Here is a 24,508-nt window from a genome sequence, read left to right as displayed (position 1 = left end):
TTGCAACGAAAATGCGGGGATTATGAAATCATGCAAGCCCCGCATATTTTGCATGGAAATCGGCAATTTATGCAGCGAAAGTGCGGTGTATTTGAAAAAATGCGGCCCCCGCATAAATATGCGGACTTTGGATGATTATGCATTGAATTATGCGATCGCATAATCGCGTTTTTCTGGAGGGACTGGAGAATACATCAGCAGTTTATTTGTTAAGTGGTAGTAAATGTATAGTGTAGGTTTCCGTTTGTCTCTGACTAAATGCTCCAGAAAGAGAGTGTCTTGCTTCTCAACAAAAAGAGAGCAGCAGTCAGTCAAAAAAACTCCGACACAGAGAGAGGATACGAGAGGACGGGGAAGCCCGTCTACAAACCAATCAATTATAAGTATCTGGAGACGCAGCTCAAGTATGTGATGACGGCAGGACGTAGTTTACACACACATATACATATATATATACACATACACATACATATATATATATATATATATATATATATATATATATATATATATATATATATATATATATATATATATATATATAGTGCGCTTGCATAACTGCAGTGTGAAACCAAAACTTACCGGATCAAACGTATAAAATGTAACAAAAACATGAACCTTGGTTCGGACTTTCAGGTGTGAAAACGCCCTTAGACCACTTCCAAATGTGGTCCTGAATCAGACCCAGGTCAGATTTTTTTCAATGCAGCCGCAGTGTGAACAACCAAGGAGGATTTGATGCGACTTTTACGTCAATCTACATCGACATTTGTCACAATTATGCGCCGGCTGGAGTTAGCCCTAGACACAGACTGTAAAATTAAGCTATTCACAATGCAGTCCCACCACTCCTGGCTTCGTCTCTGCATCCACACAGACCTCTGTAGTGAATTTGCAGCCATAACCCCGCAAAAGGCCAAAATAGCCAATTTGGCTCTCTTTCTCTTCATTCTTCTCCTACTCAGCACCTGCTCAGTAATGTTACGGCTGCCATTACACAAACATTTTGAAATAAAAGTGAAAATGCTTACTTCCTCCATAACCTCCCTAACTTTAGTGCAACAGCGTGCCGAGTCTGATGTCATTGTTATTGTTCTTTTGCGCATGCGGGTCAGTTCGAAACCGCAAACAGTTCACACTGGAATCTGATAGACCACATTTTAAAAAGGTAACGTGAACAGCCAAACAAAAAGTCCGAATTAAGCATTAAGACTTGCGGTGTGAACGTAGCCTTTGTCTGATCTGAGGTCAGTTTGCTCATTTCTGGAAATTCATTCAATACAAGACTCCTATCAAAAAAAATACAATATAAGAGTTTGGAGCTACATACTAGCTACATAAGCTGCATCATGCAAAAGTCAAAATAAGATTTTATGATTATGACACCTTTTGTTTACCGAAAAATCATTAAACAAAGTTATTAAATGTAAATAAATGCACATAAAAGCAGCAGCAGAGAAACAATGAGAGACATCAGCCAGCCGGTAGAGACGCTCTCAGTGATGGAGGACATTTCTCTGCAGATAGAATCTGCAGCTTTCAACACAAAGTGTTGACTTTAGTCACGCTCACAGAGCACAAACTGACACTAATGTGTTCAGTTCAAGCTGACCTGCCGTCACTGAAGCTACTGTACAGACAGTGATGAGGAAATCCTCTGACCTCTCAAGACACACACTGGACAGCTTCTGACCGCCTTCTCAAAACACAACCAGCCTCTGCAGCTGTGATCGAAGCTGCACAACATGGAGAAGATCGGCAACGTTTAAGGCTTGAATTTACTCCTGTGAGGATTTGAATCATCTCTACGGTACGAGCAGAGAGTTTTACCGATAACTGTAGGTTGCAAACAAGCTGATTGGTTGACGCAACTTACTCTTGGGAGGTAAAACGGTGAAAAAAAACTACTATTACGTGATCTATGACAGCCTGAAAACTGGACGCTAAAAACTCTTAAACGTGAGTCAGTTGTTGGTTGGACCAGCAAGTCTGTAGCCAGAACAACCACCACCACCTCATCCTCCTCCTCCTCCTCCTCGTTCTCCTCCTCCTCCTCCAGGTCAGCAGAATATCCTGAGGTCATTAACCTTTTATTAACCAAATGAGGAGACCATTAATGGACCTTTTATGAGGTGAAAAGGAGAGCGAGTGAATGAGTGAGTGAGCAGATATCTGAAGGTTTTCACCCTCTGCTAAATCTCCATTTTGTTCAGACTTTGACATCTATTTTGTTTTCATTCCTTTAAATCTAACCAGTTAGCATTTTCAGCAGCATTGTAACATTATTAAATTGTGACTGCTCTTTTTCCATACGGCCATATCTTTTGAATTTATAAAATTATGTTTAAAATTCACCACATTTAAATCTGCGTTTGCCAGATTTATTTTCTTTTTGTCTCCGTTTGTCCTGATGATCCTCTGCTTATTTATAAAATGCCCTTGTGTAACGGCCAGCTGTGTTATATTAAATTAATTAGGCAATTTATTAGTGGATCGACAGAAACATTCATTGATGAAAAGTTTCACCTTTAATAGTGGTTTCTTACTAAACACTCTGAATACATGTATCTGGTGTTTCTCTACTGACTGTAGATGACTGAATGATTATTATAATATTTCTAAAATTTCCCTCAGGATGAATAAAGTATCTATCTATCTATCTATCTATCTATCTATCTATCTATCTATCTATCTGATGATCATTTCTGACAATGTCTTAATAATTAACTGAATTTTACTCCATCATCATTAATAAACTAATTCTTACCTTTAGCTCTAATTCAAATATTTGACCTTTGATAGACTAAACATTTTAGTTTATTTTTGAACTGAATCTGATGCCATTAAATTAAAAAAAAATGTTTTTGTTTAATGGCACGTTTGAATCTACTGAACAACAGGCTTTAGTGTGTGCGAGTAGACAGTAGGACATTCATGAGTATTGTCCCATAGAAAGTCCTGACAGACAATAGACCACCAGACGCACACACAAACAGACCATATGGTGTCTAAGCATTAGGTACTTGACATTTCTTTTGCTTTGTGCTTTTATTTTGGAAGCTGCTGCTCGACCCTCTTGCCCCCCCCCCCCCCCCCACACACACACACACGATGGTGAATGGTTGATGTTTTTAAGCGTTTTCAAATAGAATGAGAGTGGGGCTAATGGAGCTCACGTTGTTGTTAGTCTTATTCTCAGCAGTTTGCGGGCTGCAGACAACGAAAAAGTATAAATTAAAGCTGCGATGAACGGGTCCTCACACCTCCCTGCACAGCGGGACGCTGGTTAATACAGCGGTGCATTTCCGTGACCTTCTGAACCTTTGCACACAAGTTAGATATTATTTCCCGGTTGGAGTGCGTGGCACTGGAAATGACATATTGCACATTTTGTACCACTTCCTCTGACCACTGTGTGGCGCTACAGAACACACTAAGTATACATCATGTTGCTGTATGTCGCGTAGACCAAACCATGTAAATTTCATGTAAATTGGATCATCTTTGTCACATCAGCCTGCCTTCCTGTTGTCAGTAGGTGGCGCAATGACAATTACTCAATATGGACGCGTAGATGTCTTCAGGCCTGGACTCTTATCCAGCAGCGTGTGAAATTTAGGGCCACTGGACTATGCAAAATCAAATGGCGAAACATGCACATTGCCTGCCTCGCCATGGCAACAACGTTTACCAAGGAATGTGTGTACTAAATCTTGTGAATGTGTAATGCAACTTTGTCCAAATTAAGGCCTTCCACAGATTAGGGGGTGCCATGGAGCCAGCTAAACACGCATGAACCAAATCACTGTATAGTTTTGTAATGCACCTTACAGGTTTGATTTGTGCCAAGTTTTTCAAGTATATCAAGGGCAACAAAAATGCATTCAAAGGCTAAAACTAATTGGGGGCGCTATAGAGCCGAGGTGCCACACCCTGGCCTAATAACAATCAAAATAACTACTAGTTTCAACATGGGTGCAAAATGTGTTTTTGTGCATCCTAAAGTCTTTAAACGTTTTCGTAAAATAAAAATTGACGCACAAAATCCAAAATGGCTCACCTGTATAAAAAAAAAGTAATGCGTTTCTAGAAATAACAACAATGCTCCCACCAAATTTTGTGAACATCAAAGGAACTTAATCTCAACCCTGGCGTGCGCTTGGAGCTCGCTGGCCACGCCTGAGCCCAATCACTGCAAAACTTTGCAATTTTCGCCAGGTCTGACATGTGTGGTAATTTGTGAGTTTTTGAGCATCCCAATTCAAAAATGCGATTGTACAGCAGAAAAATAATCTTTGAAAAAACAATAGGTTCAGTTGGGCCCCTGGCACTTTCTTGCTCGGGCCATAATTAAGACGAAAAACAAACATTAAATCCTCTGCTGTATCTTGGACTTTTCTGATCGTTTTTTTGACATTTTTCTGATATTAGAAAATGTTACAAGAAGATATGCTGATATGGGCTTATTTTATTGGATGGGTATATTAAGAAATACTACTCTTTACTGTGCTCTACTGTGTTTCTTTACCACCAGGGCTCGACATTAACTTTTCGAGGCACTTGTCCTTTGGACAAGTACATTTACGTTTCACTTGTCCATGCACAAAAGTTTTTTTTGTGTTTTGCTAATGCAGAATTCGAACAAACCGTTGAAGGCATCCAAACACTATCAACATTAATAAAATTCAGCTGAAACAGTAGAAACATCAGTATCGGTAAAATAGACGTAATGAGTGGCACATAACGTAAAGTAACATGGCATTTTATTTAGTTTGAGTTTTAACTTGTCCAGTGGGGCAAGTAAATTTCTCTTACTTTTTCCTAAAAAATCCACTTGTCCTGGACAAGTGGACAAGCCTTAATGTTGAGCCCTGACCACGCTGTACTACATGACTTTACTGAACTCTACTGAGAAGAGCCACTCTGTACCTGTTCGACAGAAGAGGTGAGTCCATAAGCGAGTCGGCTGTTTGTATTTAGTTCACGTCTGTATAACACAAACATTTTGGAACCAGGACCCGCAGTTTTTGACTCAAGTAGCTCGTACAAGAAAATGTCTTAAAGTCATAAATTTCACCCATTATTTCAATTGATCAGATATTAAAGTATAAAAAGTACTTGTATCGGGACAAAAAAAAAACATGACAGGGACATTCTGGTAACTCGTGACTTAACATGTGGACCTTTCCATTTACACCATCATCACAATACTAAACTGTAATACTGCCACACACAAACACACATCTCTTTATACCCTGATGCTGACAACATGATAGCCTGTTGTAGGTTGTCAAAGAGGTTTTACTGATATCAGAGATTTGTTTACCAGGCGGCTGTCACAGGTAAATATATTTCTAAATACAACATGTGCTGTCAAATATTAATTTTACCCAGACGAAGGTGTGAATACTGCTAAAGTAAAGGGTGGTCAGGCTGAAAAAGATTTCTTCTCCTACCTTTACCGATGACCAGGCCACATTTGTCAGCAGGGATGGTGTAGGTCACTTCCTGTAGTGGACCAGGAGAGCCCATAGTCCAATCACCACGACCTCTTACCCTCCCACCCCGCAGGGCCGAGCCAAAACCATCCCGCTCCTACGAAAACAAACAAAATGAAGATCATCATCTCAGTTCAGTTTAGACTCACCTACCTATCTGTGTGTGTGTGTGTGTGTGTGTGTGTGTGTGTGTGTGTGTGTGTGTGTGTGTGTGTGTATTACCTGTGCGGTCTGAATGAGCTCATTGATGAGGTGGACAGTATGCTGACAGCGGTCTGGCTGACCCATCACCATGGCAACACGCTCCGGACTGATGCCATCATCTGCAGGACACAGAAAAGTCAAAAGTCAGAAAGTGGCCTTTAATCTGGATCATACCATCATCGACAGGGTGGTTCAATCAGCATTTTTCTGGTGTAAAAAAACTAGTTTCAAACTGGATTACACGTGAAAATGGACCGGATAACAATGATTTAAACAGAGCAGTTTAATCTGGATTTCCTGTATAAACACACACACTTTAAACTGGATTTTACTGGTGTAAAATTACTCATTTTAATGTGGATTATTTTAGCATAACTTTTAAAGTGAATTATGTTGGAGTTAAACAGCCCAGTTGTAAACTGCATTGCTGGAATAATAACATCAGTTTTATCTGAATTACATAATCTGGTTCATCCTGGTGTAAACAAACTACTTTTAAATTGGATTCAACTAAACAGACCTGCTTTAAACTGGATCCGGACTCCTGCATCATTCTGGATCTTCTTGATCATTTCTCCATTCCTACCAATCACGATGCCAACAGCAAACCTGGGAACTGGCACCTGCAGAGAAACAGACTAGACATGAATGTATCTTTTAAAAAGTGATTCAAACGCACCCTCAAACGTGCTAGCTCCTAAAGAATGCTAACAGTGTGCGTTTGTTAATGCGTGTCGTACATCCAGGCTGGTGCCTCCCAGACGGGCACTGAAGTCGTTGCGCCCCGACCTGAAATCTCCGTCCTTCTCTCTGATCACCTCCAACACCAACTCCCTCGCTGCCTGCAGGAGCAGAAGATAGAGAGGGAAACAGTTAGATGTCAGACTGTTAAAACTACCTACTGTGCACTCTTGGCTTTTAGAGGTACATGTACCTAGACCACAGTAAGAGGCTGTAGCTCTTCATCTGACTTCTTACACTGGCTGTTTCTGTTTGTATATCCCTGCAATATTTCAAACTGATCGGCTGACCGCAGCATCAAATACTAAACCTTCTAATGGTCTGCGGGTGTAAAGCCTTGAATGTGAAGCAGCAGTACCTCAACACAACTCTGATACTAGGGAAGCTGCGGTGAGGAAATTTCCCCCCCGGTTAATAAACCCGTGACAATACTGGTGTTACCAATTACACTGTGAATGCACAACGGCTGTGTCTGGCCTCTCCGACTCTTGCTGCGCGGCTCATTTTGGCAGCCGCCGGGTTGAGACAGCAGGCCGAAGCACTGCGATGCGCTACCCGCTTCCCTTTCGGTGCCCATGTTAACCATAGACCTTTTATAAATATGATGTACACCAATTGGGCTGTTCAGACAGCAGTCGGCTCCAGGTCTATTTGCTCCGCAAGCTGCAAGTGGGGTCAGCTTGCGGTCTATTTTCTGGTCTATTTTCTCCAAGACTTGCAACAAGCAAGAAAACACACTGATATTCTAAACGCTATAAATAGCATTAGGGCTGCATGATATTTTGTTTCATCTTCTACATCGCGATGTGCGCATGCGTGATAGTCACATCGCAGGATGTTGCGACGTTGACGCTACAACTTCTTTGCTGCTTGATAAAAAAGTAAACTTTCACCGTTCTCCTTTTCCATGATTGTTACCGGCCGACCCTTCCCCTTTAAGACAGCTGGTCATGTGATGTAACGTTAGTCCGACGGGGAGGGGGGTGGTTGTTATGGGAAGTGAGGCTCTCCCGTGTGTAGAAAAGTACCGTAAGCGGCAGTTGCCGCTGACACAGTGATGCACATGCTTTTCCGTGGGTAGTGAAGCTACAGTAGTCAGTGTTTTATGTTCGCTGCAAAGACAAACTAAATCACCTGATTAATGCAACGTAATCACGACATATCCCGGCCATTTTTCACCGCAGAAAGCTGCTACCAGCCAGGCTAAAGCTAACATAGTTAGCCTAAAGAAACAAGGCGTCTGTCCCAACTAACGTTATGGTTCGGAGCTGCGACGCTGGAAACGTAACACTAATCTACAACAGCACTCTGTTTCTGATATAACGTAATTTACACTGATTTAAGTGCTCTTGGATACACAGTTTGTTGCAAGAGTGTGACATGCAGGCTCTGCATGCACAGCAAACCAACAATCATGATCAATTTTAATAAATTTATCAAACAACCAAAGCAGGCCCTGCTAGTCAACCACAACCTGAAATTTAGAGGAAGTGACATGTATGCATTATTAATATCATTCACTTTAGCCTGGATTGATATTATATGAATACAATGGTGTCATGTCAGTCAGCCAGTGTATTTCTTCCTAATTTCCCTCTCCAAAATCACTTCAGAAGAGTAGTCACAGTGCTTACTTGCTTTGGTTTTTGTAAAGCATTAAAGTTCAACAAAGACTGGTTCACATAAGAAAATTTCCTTTTTCATTTTTATTTTTTTTGTAGATGCACTCTCCTACAAAATCACCCCAGTAGTTGAAAATGATTTAGTATTTCTAAATAGGGCTATTTATGTCCTCTTGTAAAAATTTGTCTTTTTTTTCATATCGCAATAATATCGCAGGGAAAAAAAATATCGCAATGTAAGTTTTTTCCAATATCGTGCAGGCCTAAATAGCATACACTTCTGCTTTTCACTCTGAATCTGACTCCTTCTAATCTGTGCTGCAACACTGCTGCTGTACGGAGCGGAGCAGACACTTTCACGCTGGCGCTGAGTTGCAAAAATTAACTAAATGGGGTTTCTTTCAATAAAAAGGCAAAACAATGGTAGGTGGTGGGCAAGAAATGCAATTGTTGTATGCCCGACCACCGTGTAACACTGGTAACACAGACTACTGAGGCAAGCCTATCTGCTACTGACGTAAAGCCATCAGTAAACAAAATAAGGCTGATATCTGACCAAAAGGAAAGTAAGAGTAAAACTAAACTGCTGTACTCTCGTTCTGGTCACCAGTCTCACATGTTCCATTCAGAGCAAGACTTTGGGCTCGTTTTGAGGGAGGAGACCATTCCAGGTTGGCCACAGTTTGCCCTGCTACCAAGCAGGACCACAACAGCGCAAGCCTGTGTGGTTCCACTGAGCCCATGGAAGAAACAGCCTGAAGGTCTCACAACTATAGAGTACAAATGTCAGTTTTTACCTGCACTTTGTACGGGTCTCCAGAGATGCGGAGAGGTTTGTCAGCTCCTGTTGGCATCGGACCGTCCTGGATCATCATCATCTTCACCCCTGCTCGCTCCTGACACACAACAAACATTAGAGATATTAAAAACATAGACACCTCAGTAGTTGGTAGTGTCATAACGCCCAGCTGAAGGTGTCAATCACTCTACCTGCAGCTGTTTGATGGTGTCTCCTCCTCGGCCAATCACCAGCCCCACCTTACTGGCCGGGATCAGCATCTCCTGCACAGAGGCTCCGCCTTCACCGTCGCCATGGAAACCCGGACCGTTTCTACAGCGATCTACAATCTGGACCAGCAGACGCTTTGCCTGCCTGGAAACACACACACACACACACACACACACACACAGACAGTGAGCAGCAGGTGGAAGACCTCGGAGGAGATTAATGGTGGATGTTTAGAAACTCACTCAATGCTCTCTGGTGTTCCAGTCAGAGAACATGGCCGCTCCATCAGACCTCCGCTGTCTACACATATACACACACACACACACACACACACACACACACACACACACACACACACACACACACACACACACACACACACACACACACACACACACACACACACACACACAGAGAGAAAAAGAGGAAAGAGCAGGAGCAATATTTTAGTTGAACCTGGAAGATTTGACGAGCAGAAGTGGCATCAAAGTCTCCTTTTACGTGTTTGTACAAATCAATTAACGTCCACAAACGAGCAGCACTGCTAGAGGAAAAGATGGTCCAACTTAACATGCTTGAGAAGCATGTAAACAAACAGATAGACCCACCAGCAGCAATCTGGATCTTGCAGCCGGACTCCAACTGGATCCTGGTGATCTGTTCACCTCCTCTTCCAATAACTGTAGGAGGAAGAGAGGAGAGAAATGTTATGTCAATGTTATGGATCAACATTTTGTTATCGCTTAAGTCAAGTGAAAAGGTTTTGGGTCTGTATGTGAAAGGTTCCAGATCAGCTGAAAGGTTCAAGGTATCAGATCTGATAGTAAGATTCAGGTTTAAGTTATAAGTTATAGGTCAGGTGGAAGGGTTTATGTTAGTTAAAAAAGTTCTAAGTCATGTGGAATGATTTTAGGTCAGATAAAACGTTCTAGCTCAGGTGAGAAAGGGTTCAAGTTCAATATTTTAGGTTAGGTTGTAGCTCAGGTAAATAAGCTAGGTCAACATAACAGGTTCAAGGTTGGTTGGTGTAAGGGAGCTGACACACCAAGCCGATAATCGGCCGTCGGACCGTCTGGCGAGGTCGGTGACTCGAGTCTGTTCGGTGTGTTCCGTGCCGTCGTCCGTCGGAGGAGCCGTCGGCCTTTATTTTGGCCGACCTGACACGTTCAGTCAGGACACAGGGCAGTCGGGACTCACCCGGAAATGGCGAGCGGATGAGCCGCTCAAAATCTGACGAAAATCTTTTAAACGGACCTTTGTCGATCTGAAATGAAGACAGATTCAGAAACTGCATGGCCTATTTCTCGCTTAAAATGTTTTCAGAAACACGTTTCGGTGAACTACTTTAGTACAATATGAGATCGTATTCTGAACAAGCCGCCATGACAGTCTGGCTGTGAATTTCCAGAGAAAAAAAGACCCACGTGACACGTTCGTCCAATCAGCTGCCAGTTTTTATTCTCTGGGAAACAATCATAGACCGTTAATAGAAACAATAAAGAGAAGCGCCGCCTGCTGCTATGGAGACGTATTACGTTTCGCGCACGCGCAGAGCGTACGCTCAAGTCGGCGTCGCCTCAGTGTGTTTTGAGGCATTTTTTTGGACCTCGGGGACCCGACTGATCAGTCCGACTGCCTTTTCTGCCGACGGTCTGCTGTCTGGTTGGTGTGTCAGCACCCTAAGGGTTCTAGGTCAGGTAAAAAGTTCCAGCTCAAATGAAAGGTTTTAGGTCAGGGTAAAAAGGTTCTGTCTAAGGCTTTCAAATCAGCTGGAAGATTCAAACCAACCTTTATATTAGCCTCTTTCCGACCAATTAGTTACAGGAACGTAGTTATAGGAACAGTCCACTTTTAAACAGTTCTACTAACTAAACTACCTTACAGGAACTGCGGCCAGAGGAACTTAATAATCCCCAAATTGGTCCAGTCGGAACAGGAGAAAAAAAAGGGTTCTAGGAACGTGATGTTCTAGGAACTGCAAAAATCCCTCGGTTCGGAAAGCGGCTATTGACTGTTCAATTGTACAAAAAAATTACAATATCCACTTTTATATAATGAAAAGTGTTATACATTTGGAACATACATTGGGAATCGATGACGGGGTACATGAGTTTATCTGAGGGGGTACCTCAGACCAGAAAGGTTAGGAACCACTGGTCTGTGGTATGTGAAAAGGTTCTGGGTGAGACATATTGGGTCAAGTAGATGATTCTAGCGCAGTTGGAAAGGTCTAAGTCAGTGGTTCCCAAAGTGGGGTACGAGTACCCCCAGGGGTCCTTAAGGGAGTTCCAGGGGGTGCCCAGCAAAAAGGGCAATTCATTTATTTACACTAAAATTCCATCCATAAGTAACACAATGACAGAATGTATGACTATTTTGGTCTTGGGTTTCATACACTTTCTGTAATAAAACATCTAAACGCAAAAATCCCATTAGATGGGGGACCCTGGGACAAAATCCCAATAGGGGTCCATGGCCAAATTTGTGTCTGTTTAAGGATCCTTGACCTTGACGTGAAAACGTTTGGGAACCACAGGTCTATGTCATATGAAAAGGGGAAGATTTGATCTCAGCTGAAAAGGTTCTGCCTCAGTTTAAAGATTCTGGCTCAAATGGAAGGGTCCAAGTCATGTGAAAGCTTCTACATTACAGTTACAAAGTTTTAGATCAGGGGAAGGGTTCAAGGTTAAGTGGAAGGTTTTATATAATCTTCAATGTTGCGAGTCAGATGGAAGGTTCCAGGTCAGGTGCAAACATTTCTGATTTCTGGCTAAAGTTAAAGGATCTAGGTCAGATTTAAAGGTTATATTTAACATGAGGGCTATAGGTCAGCTCAAAATGTTTTAGGTAAAATGAGAAGGTTCAGGTTGAAGGGGGTTGGTCGGAGGTCATACTCACTGAAGCCAACCATCCTGTCGGGGACCTTGTAATCCTCTGTGATTACCCTGCTGCAATACACACATAAACATCTTGGTCACAGTGTGTGTGTGTGTGTGTGTGTGTGTCAATAAGTGATTATGTTGATGCAGACAGTAGGAGAACAGATCTATACACACTTATCTACTGTTACGACCCGACACCAACACACTGACGTCTATTTGCAAACAAGAATATGATGCTGAACACTCGTGATTATGTGTTTATCATTATCACCATGCTGTGTGTGTGTGTGTGTGTGTGTGTGTGTGTGTGAGATCAATATGTACTGCTGATCGTACCTTTGATGCCCCATGGCTGCTAGCTGGTTACCTACTGAGAGACAGAGACACAGATTAGACATGAATGCATTTATTTTCTCCAGGCTAAGTGGCCTGGCGGAGCTGCTGACCAAAACTAACGGACGTGTTTCAGCAACACAGAAGAAGCCGCAGCAATGTCCCCATTGTCAACAAATCCAAAAACCAACAACATGCTAGTCCGTCTCTCAATACTGTGACTTCCAGTCTATGGCTCTCAACCCCAAGCCCATTGGCTTATATTGAAGACGTAAATCTTTAAAAACACAAATATATGATTTCATAAAAAAAAAAAAAAATAGTAAAAAAAAAAAAAAGGCTCAGTAATTTCCTAAATCAGCTGGTCACTGTAGATTTAAGCTCAGGTTTAAAGGTTCTAGGTAAATTGGAATGTTCTAATCCCCCTTTCACACCAAGGGCTTAACCAGGGTTAAACCAGGGTTGACTTGCGTTTAAGACGGTTAACCTTCGTTGATTGAACTGGCTTAGTTCTTCCGACAGGGGTTGGTCGTTGATTTCAATGTGAACAGCACAGGACCAGGGTCGCCAACAACCATGGCGGGACAAATGATGTCATTGGTTGGAAATGCGGGGCACAGGTATGAGGCAATTGTCACAGGTCGCCGCAGCACATCAACTCGCGGTGCAATGGCATATATTTTGTCTCACTGTGCTTTAAGAATGTAATTTTGTATTTCTCACAGTCACAGCATCGCCACTTTCTCTCTCTCTCTCGCCCAAAACAAACGTCTACAGTCGGCAGTTCAGTGTGGCTGCTGGCTCGCACCAATCTCTCTCTTTCTCTGTCTTTTTTAATATGATTCTTAAAGCCGACAGCAAAGCCTAACTTTACTTTTAATTGTATCAAACAAAGATAAAATGTCCTCCAATCGTTCTACAATGGTCATAAGTCGATACTAGAGTAGCCTACTTGTTTGCTGCTGCACCTGCAACAAATGAAATGCAGAGGAGGAGAATGAAACAAAGAGCATCCGTTTCCACAAAATCATCTGTTGAGTGTCAGATGGTTATTTATTTGTGCGAGAACATAATCGCTGTGAAACAATCAGAAAACGTGTTCTTTCTCTCAGTCACAGTTGTTCCGCTGTCTCTCGGTCTCTGCAGCCTGTGCAATGTACAATGTCCAAGTACTAAACACTAGTTCTGGTGGTGTACAGCTGGACTGTGTGACAACATTAGCTCTTCACTGAATAGGCTGTGACGCGTAACTCACCCCTCACCCAGAAAAACAACAACAACAAAAAAAACACTGCTCAGGTGAGAAAAGGTTCTTGCTTAGGTCCGTAGTTTAAGGTAAGGTTAAAAGATTCAGGTGGCAGGTTCTGGATCATTTAGATTCAGGTTAAATATTCCTGGTCAGGTGAAAAGATTCTAAGACAGGGAAGAAAAAAGATTTCATGAATAAATTGATTTCCTCCTTTCTGCCCTGCCCCCCCCCCCCTCACCTCCGTCCTCTCCTGGTCGTTTCTGGCCGGGGTAGTACAGCGAGGGCTCGACACTTCCTGAGGAACTGTTGAGGTGAGACATGGCTTCTCCGCCCATCTTACCCACCATCTGACAGACAGAAAGAAACAAAGAGATGTCACACCTGGATATTAGAACAGGCAAACTCCTGGCTGGAGAAGCAGCTGAGAAACACATTAAAATCTAGTAGCAGCACAGCTAAGGGTACAAAGTCTCTGTTTTGCAAGTTACAACTAAGGTCCTAAAGTTCTTATCTGGCTTTAATATACATCCTGAGTGATCCGATCACAAGTGGACCGCTCTAAGTACATGTGTTCACACCTGGCAGCAGAATGTGTCGCCATATGAGTCTTGAGTGACCACTTGTGATCGGATCTCACTTCCCTGCTCTATTGCACATAAACACTTATGTATGTATATATGTATATGTGTGTGTGTATACACTAGGGCTTCACAAAGTCCGGACCACTACCACTACTGAATATACAGTAGTGGTGTAACGGAGCGTAGTAGAGTGATCCGGATTGTTATCGCCAATCGTTTCGGACCTCCGACCTTCAATAAAAATCAGATGCGGACCATTGAGTAATAACTTTGAGAACCCCTGGTGTATACATTTCAGTTGTTACTCTCACATGAATTAGAAACGTGCGCTGCCTACAGTCTTTATGCTGAAGGACGTAACTTTTCACTGTGCGACGGCATTATGTGTGTAACATGTACATTTTATTAGTCTTGCTTTGCCAGACCATCCTCCACATGCTGCAGAGGAGGGTCTGGCTAGTCCACACAGCATTCCGGGATGGGAGAAAAACGTGCTCTGGTTTATTGGCATTTCTTTAAAGCAATCACAATCGTCATGGGCGGCGCTAAGCTCCGCACTGAGCCGCTGCAAAATAGCCTCGGGAAGGAACGTGTACATTTAAAAGTTGTTTTAGTCGTGCGAGAGAAAACTCAGATTGGACAGATAGTCTAGCTAGCTGTCTCAATTTATCATGCAGAGATCTGAGGAGCAGTTAACCATAGTCCTCAGAAATCCACCGGAGTTTAAAATTCCAACACAAAGAAAGAAGGAAACTGACATCGGTGAAAAGACATGCATCTGGCGGAATTTCCTGCGGCACCGGAGCAATCCCGGAAGTGGAACGTCGTGGATATAGACTAACATTTTATGATCCTAAAAATAAGGAGTCCTACTGACGGGCGCCAGGACCTGTGCAGGAGAGAAAGACTTTTTTAAAAAGTCTTGGTGTGTTCAGCTCTCAGTACTCTTGTAGCTTTTAACTGAATCTCTTTATCTCTCTCTTTATTTCACCGTTTCATGTTTGCTGCCTAGTTTTACAGTTCCATCAGTTTTTTTTTGCTGGCCTGTAAGCAGATCTGGGCACGATAGGGGGAAGTTTACCATAGTTCATTTACACATACTAACAACATTATAATGATACAAAGTTGGTTGAATATTGGCAAAGTATCCCTTTAAGTTAAAAAGTTTTACATAACAAAATAATGGTGGGCTTTTATTGTGAAGAATTTCTAAGAAATATAATGTGTTGACCACTCTAAATTGCAACAGCAGACGTTGCAAAGTAAGGACAATCTACAACAACAGTGTCTGCAGTAATATCCTACATATTTGTGAATTTGGGTATGTTTTATGAAACAAAAAAATACACTGTACACGCTGCTAAAAGACTGTGGTCATATGTGGCCCAGACCATCTCCAAATGTGGTCTGTGTGATCTGATCTCAATGTGTCCTTAATGAGTTTTGGGAGCATTCACACCTGTAGTCTTGACGATAAAATCCAAAGTTGAGACCAGAAGTTTTTAATCGGGACCTGCATCAAAGTCAGTTGGCTTCACCTGTTATTTCAATGTTTAAGATACATATTTTATCAACTCTTCATATCTTATTTTTTACTAGATATACTGTGTATCTCTGGCACAAAAATGTCTTTCAAGTTTCAAGTTCAATCTTATTTTATTTTTTTTTTATCTAGATGGAACTGTTAAACTAGAATTAATAATTAACACAAGGGGTTAATAGGAGCCCCACCGTAGGCACCTAGGGCGTTAGTTTAGAGCATCGGATGCGTCAGATTTAAGCCATTAATATCACCTACTGCGGTATTACACTCAATTTATCGCACCGTTGTGACGAAAAGAGAGCTGAGCCAGAAGGCAAAGCTCTCAATCTACCGGTCAGTTTTCGTTCCTACCCTCACCTATGGTCATGAAGGCTGGGTCATGACCGAAAGAACGAGATCCAGGGTACAAGCGGCCGAAATGGGTTTCCTCAGGAGGGTGGCTGGCGTCTCCCTTAGAGATAGGGTGAGAAGCTCAGTCATCCGTGAGGAGCTCGGAGTAGAGCTGCTACTCCTTCGCGTCGAAAGGAGCCAGTTGAGGTGGTTCGGGCATCTGGTAAGGATGCCCCCTGGGCGCCTCCCTAGGGAGGTTTTCCAGGCACGTCCAGCTGGGAGGAGGCCTCGGGGAAGACCCAGGACTAGGTGGAGGGATTATATCTCCAACCTGGCCTGGGAACGCCTCGGGATCCCCCAGTCGGAGCTGGTTAATGTGGCTCGGGAAAGGGAAGTTTGGGGTCCCCTGCTGGAGCTGCTACCCCCGCGACCCGTTACCGGATAAGCGGAAGAAGATGGATGGATGGATGAATATCACCTACTATGTGTTGTATATGATGAGGCCGTATTGATGCTTTATATTTTTACTTTGTAATACAGAGCGCCGCTGAGCTGCACACAGATTCCTAGAACTAGAGTTACATCCAAGTAACCTATTATTCCTCTGTGTCTCGTTAATGAACAGGGCCCCGTTTCAGAAACCCTGAGCCTAGCTCTGAACTCCTGAGTTGACTAAACATGAGATGGGAAACTCAAGAGTTTTTCGGTTCAAACTAGCTGAGAGAGTTGGTTTGAGTACCCTCTCAGTAGGTTTACACCAGGTTAAGCTTGTGCGTGGTAAATGAAAAAAAGCCATCATTAATTGAGCTTTGATACAATGTTTGAACATGGCGACAGGTAAATAAAAGGCCGAGCCTCAATTTTGTAGTGGGCGTAGTAATATTAATGCACTGTATATGTGGACTGTGCACATTTATCTTTCAAAAAAAAAAAAAAAAAAAAAGCCTGCCAGCCTTCTTAATTTACCTCTCTTTCTGGAACTGAAAATACAGAGTTTCCCCTCATCTCGGGGTTAAAGATTTTTCACTAATCCCACATTTGAAACAGGGCCCAGGAGTAAGGATGCACCGATCCGACTTTTTCAGTCCCGATGCCTGGGGTTTGTGTATATGTCGATACCCGATACCGATCTGATACCGTTGTTGAATTAATAATACACTGTATACCTTCCACCTTATACCTTCCTTCCACCATGTGGAAGAGACTAAAGCCACCAGACTTTCCTAACTAAACATGACTTTCCTAACTAAGACAAAATAACATAGATTTAATGTACTGAATTCTTATTTATTTGTACTCAACTCTTCCAGCATGCGACACACGTGCAACAGAGGGAAAAAAACTGGATTCCTCTATTTTGTCAAGATCGGGACCGATATCCAATCTTAATATCGGATCGGTGCACCCCTACCCAGGAGTTTACGTTCATTCATTCATTCAGGTCTGCAGTGTGATCACTTTATTAGATGTCTTTCTTTAATATCCTCCATGTTGTTTTCACTCTCAACAAACTCCACCAGCATTAGAAACATTTCAGGGAAAACACAAGCAGCCAATCACAGCCTACGCGTGTGGCCGCCGTAGTTGTGACATAACCTCTTAATGCAGAAGTATAAATCCAGCGTTAGTTTTGCACAAATCCAGGAAACAATTACAAAACAAACAGATTTATGTGTAAAGAAAGCTATTGAACTACTCGGATTAAGCGTGCCGTGGACTTCTACAGCTGGTTGGGCTGGACATTACGCACGTAAAGTATGAGCGGGAGGCCTATAATTAATAACTGAGGCTACATCTACACTAACACGTTGTGGTTTAAAAACAAATATCTTTTGTTACGTTTACACCTCACAATACTCCGGCGTTTCTGAGCCCCTAAAACGGAGGTATTTCTTTGGTCTTAGGTAGAAGACTTAGTCTTTGGTTAGGTAGGCTAACATACCGTAACACTTCCCCCTCGTCGTCGGTCGAAGCAAATAAATCCCTGGTCTTACTTTTTCGCCATTGCTGATTTTTTTCCATGATTTTCAAGTGCAGAGTAACGTCAGACAATCTGCTTCCTGTTGTCGCGCATGCCCAGTGTATGAGAATGGTCATGCGATACGTCTTGTCAGATGTGTTTACTTAATATGTGAATACTGCATTCATTCTGCTACAGGAGCTAACACTCTTGTGTGGAAGGAGATTGTTTTTGTCTCAAAATGCCGCTTAAAAATAAAAACATAGTAGTGTAGATGTAGCCTGGAGCTCAGATGCAGCAGCATTAATGTGCATCAGAGATTTATCTTTTAGGTGGATTTTACTCTGAAGGCCAGTTATCAGCGCCGCCTTGCTCTGTTGGGTCCAGTCAGAAATACGTCAACTTACTTAATAACATAACAGCTCATTCACAGCTATTGGCTGCTGGCTGACAACACAATGCAAAAATACTGCCCACACACACACACACACACACACACACACACACACACACACACTATCTTTGTGGGGACCCGTCATTGACATAATGCATTCCCTAGCCCCTTACCCTAACCTTAACCATCACAACTAAATGCCTAACCTTAACCCTTACCCTCACCCTAACCATAACCTAATTCTAACCCTAATCCTAAAACCAAGTCTTAACCCTCAAACAGCCCTTTAAAGTTGTGGGGTCCAGCATTTTGGCCCCACAAAGCTGTCCGGACCCCACAAGTATACTGTATTCCTGGTTTTTGGACCCCACAAATATAGTTGAACACACACAAACAAACAAACAAACACACACACACACACACACACACACACACACACACACACACACACACACACACACACACACACACACACAAAGAGGAGGGAGGTAACCTTGAGCGTTGTCATGATAAAGAGAAAAAAAAAAAGCAGTTGAGTGGAGGAATTTGCTGCTGTCAAACATTCACTGCCACACCTGTTGACACCTGCGCTCTGCAGCCTCACTCTGACAACGTGACTCAGATTGTTTCAACACTAGGACTGATGCAACAAGGCTGCAGGATCAAAATATCGATATGAGGTTCTGCCATATTTGAATTGGCAGGCACAAACATTAGCACAAACCAAGTGCTCCCAATTTTTCCATAAGATAACAAATTACAATAGTGACATGCTGCTCTGAATAATAAGTACTCTGATTAATTATTACAATCAATCAACTGCTGAGGTGAATCAGATTCTAATGTGTCACATCTCATAAATGTAGTTACTGACGCCACTGTTCGTTTTCTCTGAAGCTTAATGAAACTAATATTATATTTCATAATGCCATCATTTGTTTCTGATGTGAGTGGAGGCTAGGATTGAAACTATCAGTCAATGAATTAATTACTTGGCTGACAGAAAAACAAGTCAGAACCAAAATCTGTCATTTTTAAAATGTGTGCAGCCATCTGGAGTGTAACAAAAAAAATTCTATACGATGAAGCTATTGGGAGCAAGAAAACTTAATTGGAAAACCACCACCACTGCAAAACAAGAGACTGATGCTACGCTACACAAACGCTACTCAATGGCCCAAGAAAACTTAATCAGAACATCCCTACGAGTGATTCAGTTTCAGGGTCCTGGTAATGTTGATGCTGGCTCGTTGTCACGCTGTCATGATTTACACGGACTAGGGATGCTAATTTAGATTTTTTTTTCCCAGTTCCCCCGTCCAGGACGCTCGGACGTACTTTCTGCACTCAGTGTCCGCCGACAGCTGCAGAGGTTCTGTGATACGTCGCAAACACGTGCAGCCACTCCTAGAACTGCTTGCTCGTCCACACGACTGGTAAGTGTCCGCAGCTGTCCGCGGAGCGTATTTCTGAGCCTGTCTCCACATCAACTAGCAATGTGTCTACCAGGCATACTCTGTGTGTAGGATGGCCGGTTTAACCCTCCAGTCCTCATGGATATAGTGCCATGTGCCGCTGTGAGCGCCATCCAGCAGAGAGCCACAAACTTAGCAGAAAAAAAGACTAAACTTAACTTGGTAGCACTAGCAAGTTAAAAGGACTTAAAACGCTAGCAGTTAAGAAATAGATTGTATAACCCATTTTCTTTTACAATGCAAAAAAAGTTTTGTTTTAATAATATTGTTTTAAACTGTTTAACTTACAGTATTAAATCGGTCAAAATTCTTATTGTCGGTTAACAGTTAAACGGTTAATCATTTACATCCTTAACAGGGACACATGAATAAAACTGAGTCGTCGATCGATTATCAACATTTTTAAAAAGTATGGTTTTGTCACTCAAGTTGCCTGCAATGCTATTAGCATACAGTGCTAATGTATAGCTAGCCACACCAGCTTAGCTATTTCAACTCTGGCTACTCCACACAGCATTCAGGGATGGAAGGAAAACGTTCTCTGGTTTATTGGCATTTCTTTCAACCAATCACAATCATCTTGGGCGGTGCTAAGCACTGGAGAAAAGCTGCAGTGCCGCTGCAAAATAGGCTCAGGAGGAACTTGTTTTGGTGGAACGTGTACGTTTAAAAAAGTTGTTTTAGTCGTGCAACAGAAAACTCAGATTGGACAGATAGTCTAGCTGGCTGTCTGGATTTACCCTGCAGAGATCTGAGAAAATGTTAACCATAGTCCTCATAAATCGACCGGAGTTTAAAATGCCAACACAAAGAAAGCCCAAGGCAACGGATATCCGGCCTAAATGAGTGAAATCCGGCAGATTTTCCGGCGGCAACGGAGCAATCCCAGAAGTGGAATGTCAAGGATATAGACTACACTGCACCTAACTCCCCTTAAAACCACAAACTATAGTTTTTACATGTATGTTTGTATTCTGATTAAACATTGAGATGCAACAACTTTATCAGTGATCTTAATGTACAGACACTGTACAGATCGAGCCTGATATTAACCCAAAATAATAGCTTCTGGCTAATTTTAGAATCAGGACTAATTTCCTCCAAACTGAATGCAGTTTCATTTTCAGTTTGACAGATACGCAAAACCTGATTGACATTTTGGTCGGCTGCCTGCAGTTTAAAATGTTCAGTTATCTGATTTCCCACATGGCTACTTTCAAAAGATCCATTACAAACTGTAGTGAGCATGTTTTAATATTATTGAGCACATTTATATATTATTAGTTATTTACAAGTAGGGCTGGGCGATATGGAGAAAATCAAATATCACGATATTTTTGACCAAATACCTCGATATCGATACCGCAACGATATTGTAGTGTTGACTATTGGCGCTTTCACAAAATATTTACACAGTGAGATTTTTGATAAATAATCATCAGTAATGTGGATATAATGACTTAGTGGGTACAGGCAAACAATATAACAGAACAGTCTGGTAAGTTCAGAAAATGACATCACTTTACTGTAATGCAGCCTTTAAAACCAGGAAAAGACAACACTTACTATGCCATACTACGATATCCAAAATCTAAGACGATATCTAGTCTCATATCACGATATCGATATAATATCGATATATTGCTCAGCTCTATTTACAAGTTGTGGTGGCTCCTAACTCAGACTGAGCTGTGATAGAAATAAGTTAACATGATGGGCAAGATTAACTAAATCATACTTCAGCACAGTTTCAGACGTGTTGGTAGGTGGCAGGCTACCTTTTCCATATTTTGTCTTTATGCTAAGCTAGGTTAACCACGTCCTGACTCCAGCTCTGTACTGAACAGAGAGATATGAAACTGATTTGCATCTGAACCTCTCACCACCAGTAAGAATAAATAGACTGTGTTCAGATCGCCTTTATCTCTGCGTGATAAAAACTTAGCGCTCATATTTGTGTGAATCCAGTCCGTCGCCACAGCAACAATATTTAACCAGTCGGTGCAGCAAAGCACCTCATCCCGAAAGATGCTGCTTTGGCCAATCACATGCATGCAAGCACAGAATCCTGGTGAATTATTTTTTTAACGTGAACAGCGTATATCTACAGTTCATCTTGGAGGAAAAATTTAATTATTGCCACCGTGATAAGTGGTAAAACACTGAGTGGAAGTATTATAAACGTGTGCAGTCAAATTCACAGATCTGTCACTCAAACTGGACTTCCTGGATTGTATTTCGGGCCTCACTTTTACTTGAAGCTTTAAAACCGTCTGAAGACTACTTGCCAAAATGCTGAACTCTCCCTTTAATAAGAAATGAGTAAACAAACACATTCAAACAAACCGTCACCTTACTGTAATCTAGTTTCTGAGTTTGTATACTTCAACTGTGCAGCTGGATGTAACCTGGCCTGTCAGTCAAACTACAGTGTCTCTTAGGTGTCTGTAACATACAGACAGATAATAATCCAATATCTCACAGAGAATAAAACACCTGCATGCAGAGATGAGCCAGTTTATCAGAGTAAACGTCCTGCTGGTTCACTCAAACACTCAGAGGTGGTTAAATGTCCTGTCTGTCTGTCTCTCTATAGGAAGCAGACACACCTCCAATCGGCTGTATATGGCTCTGAGGCTGTTGCATAACGCCAGCCTAGTTCCTAACCAACTTACAGTAAACAGCAGCCTATAAGGGGAGGGGAGGAGGGGAAGGGGGGTCCAACTCTCATATTAACTGTTGGAAAGCGGATAACATAGTATGAAAACCCGCATTTCACTGCTTCCCCCCCCGGCCTGCTGAAGACAGTTAGTAGGTCATTAAAGCGGAGCAGAAAGAGTGGACTTGGTGTGCTCCTCGGTGGTTTTTCACCGTGTTTCTGTACCGCAGCCCAACAGGTTGTCTGCCTCAGTGACACGTGTGGCCAAACTTCTGTCCTGCTCCCCCCTCCACCTCCCCCGGTCCCACTGCGCTCCCCTCCGGGTGACAGCTCCACAAACTACCCCTAAACTAACTCCCGGACCGTGTCAGCCCGGATAAAGTGTCCCAAACCGGCCACAAGTCCAACTCTGAACTGCTTTCCGAGCTAGTTAGCATGCTAGTGTGTGTGTGAGTGTGTTGACGGAGCGCATAAGTTAGGAGTTAGCAGCTGAGACAACACGGGCGAATCCAAATAAAAGTGCTTTGGCTCGATCTAAACGACCCAGAACGGATGTGTGCGGAGCCCCAGTGTTGTTGTTACCTGCCGGGCCCTCTGTAAAACATCGGCCAGGCCATCTGATTTCAGCCCCGGCTGGTTCATCGAGGCCTGTCCCTGTACCAGCTCCGCCATCATAGCGCCACTAGCTAGCCGTTTAGCTGTTAGCTGTTAGCCGGATTAGCTCGGGCTGCTAACTGTGCTGAAGCTGCAGTCAGAGAGCGGTTAGAGAGCAAGAGATCTCACTCTGAAGGCGTTTTCAGAGACCAAGAGGAAGTAGATCTCTGAAATTAGAGCCACTGGTCACATAGCACGCTGCTTCTTATGAGGAGTGACTAGAGTGAAGACACAAGATATTTTATTAAAAGCTGAAACGATATTAGTCGATTAATTGGTTAGTTTATATATATATATATATATATATATATATATATATATATATATATATATATATATATATATATATATAGAGATTAAAAATAAAGGTAAGAGTACAAATATGTAAAAAAAAATAGTAATGAAACACACACACACACACACACACACACACACACACACACACTAGCAATACCACCAGCTGAAAACAACAAGAAAAAAAAAGAAAATCATCATTTGATCATTAAATTTATCATTAGCTGCGGTCCTGAGTTAATTAATTAAAATACGACACATTAAGAAAGCAAATTTTGGTAAATATATTATAATTTATAATATAATTTGGATTTTATTCACTTCAATAACGCAACAAAACCTGGAAACGAAGGTTTTAGTTTTCTACCAGTCACCATGGTAACAGTATGACATTAATCTTATATACTGTAATATCATCTGACAGTTCAACAATTATCAGGTGATGGTTTTTACGGTGTTTGTTTTTTTAACTACAGAGTGGTTCCTGCTATTCATAGAGGATCTCTGCCGCTGCTCAGCTGTTGGCAAGTCGCTGCTCTGTTTCCGCTTCCGCGTTCAGTCACGTGCTTTGGCCAGCTCCACAGGTGGAGAGAGTGAACTTTAGAAGAAGAAGAAGAAGAAGAAGAAGAAGAAGAAGAAGAAGAAGAAGAAGAAGAAGAAGAAGAAGAGATCGGAGTGACCTCTGACCTCTGACCTGTGTGTGTTTGGCTGTAATGAGGCAGTAAAAGAAGATTTTAAAGCTGCACACTGATTCTGTTAGACTGATGTGGCCTTTATGTTTTATAAGTTACTGTTAAATAAATAAAGTTTGACGTGTAACAGCCTTTGCTAAAATGAAATAGACAATATTTTCATTAGCCTACCTATGAACCTATGAATTAATTAATTGATTTATGTGGTGGAATGTTTGGTCTACTAAGTAGCCTACTTTTAGTACAGTACTTAAAGCAACTACAGGGAGTTTTTAACTGATTGTTATGAAACAGTCTCAATTTGATACTGATGTCTCTATGACCTATGTACGCAAACAAGACAATCAGCAGAAGAGTGGCTTTTTTCTATATAGTTATTCTTAAAGGG

General features: G+C 42.1%; 1 protein-coding gene across 5 annotated transcripts in view; it reads right to left on the bottom strand.

Moving 5' to 3' along the window:
• The window catches only part of LOC116051637 (far upstream element-binding protein 3-like), a 30,626-nt gene extending 7,328 nt beyond the window's left edge, over positions 1-23,298 (bottom strand). Inside the window, exons 1-12 of one of the 5 annotated variants that reach the window (XM_031302167.2) lie at positions 23,063-23,298; positions 13,777-13,885; positions 12,293-12,326; positions 11,973-12,022; positions 9,683-9,754; positions 9,317-9,374; positions 9,056-9,218; positions 8,863-8,961; positions 6,443-6,544; positions 6,223-6,340; positions 5,721-5,821; positions 5,457-5,595 (exon numbers count right to left, since the gene is read on the bottom strand). In XM_031302167.2, the coding sequence (XP_031158027.1) occupies positions 5,457-5,595; positions 5,721-5,821; positions 6,223-6,340; positions 6,443-6,544; positions 8,863-8,961; positions 9,056-9,218; positions 9,317-9,374; positions 9,683-9,754; positions 11,973-12,022; positions 12,293-12,326; positions 13,777-13,885; positions 23,063-23,155 (1,138 nt within the window). In that variant the 5' untranslated portion in view covers positions 23,156-23,298. The remainder of the gene's footprint in view (positions 1-5,456; positions 5,596-5,720; positions 5,822-6,222; positions 6,341-6,442; positions 6,545-8,862; positions 8,962-9,055; positions 9,219-9,316; positions 9,375-9,682; positions 9,755-11,972; positions 12,023-12,292; positions 12,327-13,776; positions 13,886-23,062) is intronic. The other 4 variants (XM_031302172.2, XM_031302170.2, XM_031302168.2 and 1 more) reach the window with 4 other exon arrangements.
• Between the last annotated feature and the right edge of the window lie 1,210 nt (positions 23,299-24,508).

The sequence above is a fragment of the Sander lucioperca genome, chromosome 2, assembly GCF_008315115.2.
Source record: "Sander lucioperca isolate FBNREF2018 chromosome 2, SLUC_FBN_1.2, whole genome shotgun sequence".
Classification (NCBI taxonomy): domain Eukaryota; kingdom Metazoa; phylum Chordata; class Actinopteri; order Perciformes; family Percidae; genus Sander; species Sander lucioperca.
The sequence above is the reverse complement of the archived record's forward strand: the minus strand, read 5'-3'. Positions and strand labels throughout refer to the sequence as shown.